Genomic DNA, 1,713 nt, shown 5'->3' with positions numbered 1-1,713 from the left:
ATTATTGTTATTATTATTATTATTATTATTATTATTATTATTATTATTATTATTATTATTATTATTATTATTTTATTATTATTATTTTTGTTGTTATTATTATTGTTGTTGTTGTTATTATTGTTATTATTATTGTTATTGTTATAATTATTGTTGTTGTTAAACCAACAGCCTGCTTCCTCTGGGCCCTTAAAAACACATTTAAACTCATAAGTCATGCCTGTTTTCACACAGTCTGATCGTTTCTCAGTCTAAGTTTATCTTGTCAGTTTTATTTCCTCTTCGGTTCCATGAAGAGTCGATCGTTTCTCTGATCGTCTCCAGTCCATCGCTCAGTTTCAACATGAACACAGTGAGCTGAGCTCTCAGCCCTGAGGGACTCCATCCTTCGATCAGAGCCTCTGTGGGCAGCTTGTGGTTTCTTCTGATAACTTTCTGCGTTTCCTCATAGTTTCGTAGAAATGTTGGTTTGTTTCTGAGGCCAGATGTTTCCACGCTGAGCGTCCTGCTCACCTTTATCGCTCGTCAGATAAAACTGGTGTAAAGCAGCAGCTCGGTGCCAACAGCCTGAATCTGTCGTGTGTCTCGTTGCTCTCACATCCTCCTGCCGCCGGCTGCGGTTTGGCTCAACAGGATGTTCTTGACTTCGCTCTGAGACGGACAGAACGGCTTCAGCCTGCAGACGAGATGAACGCCGCCGCACCGCCGCTGCTGCTGTGTGAGTTCAAAACACCTGGAGCTTTACTCAGCCGAGGAGAAGAAACGTTTCAGAGTAACAGGAACGTTTCAGAGTAACAGGAACGTTTCAGAGTAACAGGAACGATTCAGAGTAACAGGAATGTTTCAGAGCAACAGGAATGTTTCAGAGTAACAGGAACNGTTTCAGAGTAACAGGAACGTTTCAGAGTAACAGGAACGATTCAGAGTAACAGGAATGTTTCAGAGCAACAGGAATGTTTCAGAGTAACAGGAACGTTTCAGAGTAACAGGAACGATTCAGAGTAACAGGAATGTTTCAGAGCAACAGGAATGTTTCAGAGTAACAGGAATGTTTCAGAGCAACAGGAATGTTTCAGAGTAACAGGAATGTTTCAGAGTGATTCCTGCTCCTCGTGTTTCCACAGATTTATCTCTGAGCTTCAGCTGCTGCCAGACGGTTTCCTGCCATGGTGAGTCCAACAGAACCGGCCTCAGAAACACAACCTGTTCACTGCTGAGATGTAAAACATTCATGTTTTAATGTTGGATCTTTTCTAAAAGATTAAAATCTTAACAGGAAATAGCCAGAAACTACTTCCTGTATTTTTACAGAAAAACAATGACTGAACATTTCACTGGAAACATCAGCTGAATATTTACAGCTTCTTCTTTCTGAAAACATTTTTATAATCTTTATGCTTTTGCTCTGTTTTCTGCCCTTCCATCTTTATCCCGTCCTCTGATGGGGTAAAGATGGAGGCCCAGCATCAGAAGGGTCGCCCAGCGTACGACCTTTAACCTTTACTGTGTGTGGCTTTGGATATTCCCTCTCTCCTGGCGCCTCCTCTCTCATGGCGCCCCTTCTCTCCTGGCGCCCCCTCTCTTGTGGCGCCCTTGCATGCAGTGCAGAGCCACGTTCTGCTCCCCTGCTTCAGGCTGGTCTGTATCTGCTTTGTGTTTCTGTCAGGTCTTGACTGAAGCTTCAATCCCAGATTAATCTTCATCAATCAGATT

The 1,713-nt window shown here is 42.6% G+C and overlaps 1 protein-coding gene across 2 annotated transcripts in view; it reads left to right on the top strand.

Annotated features, from left to right (window-relative positions):
* The first annotated feature begins 215 nt into the window (after positions 1-215).
* Positions 216-1,713, top strand: part of LOC103129617 (sialoadhesin-like) — a 13,248-nt gene continuing 11,750 nt past the window's right edge. Inside the window, exons 1-3 of one of the 2 annotated variants that reach the window (XM_016665278.1) lie at positions 216-450; positions 502-718; positions 1,125-1,169. In XM_016665278.1, the coding sequence (XP_016520764.1) occupies positions 688-718; positions 1,125-1,169 (76 nt within the window). In that variant the 5' untranslated portion in view covers positions 216-450; positions 502-687. The other variant, XM_016665279.1, reaches the window with a different exon arrangement.

The sequence above is a fragment of the Poecilia formosa genome, unplaced genomic scaffold, assembly GCF_000485575.1.
Source record: "Poecilia formosa unplaced genomic scaffold, Poecilia_formosa-5.1.2 Scaffold560, whole genome shotgun sequence".
NCBI lineage: Eukaryota > Metazoa > Chordata > Actinopteri > Cyprinodontiformes > Poeciliidae > Poecilia > Poecilia formosa.
The sequence above is the reverse complement of the archived record's forward strand: the minus strand, read 5'-3'. Positions and strand labels throughout refer to the sequence as shown.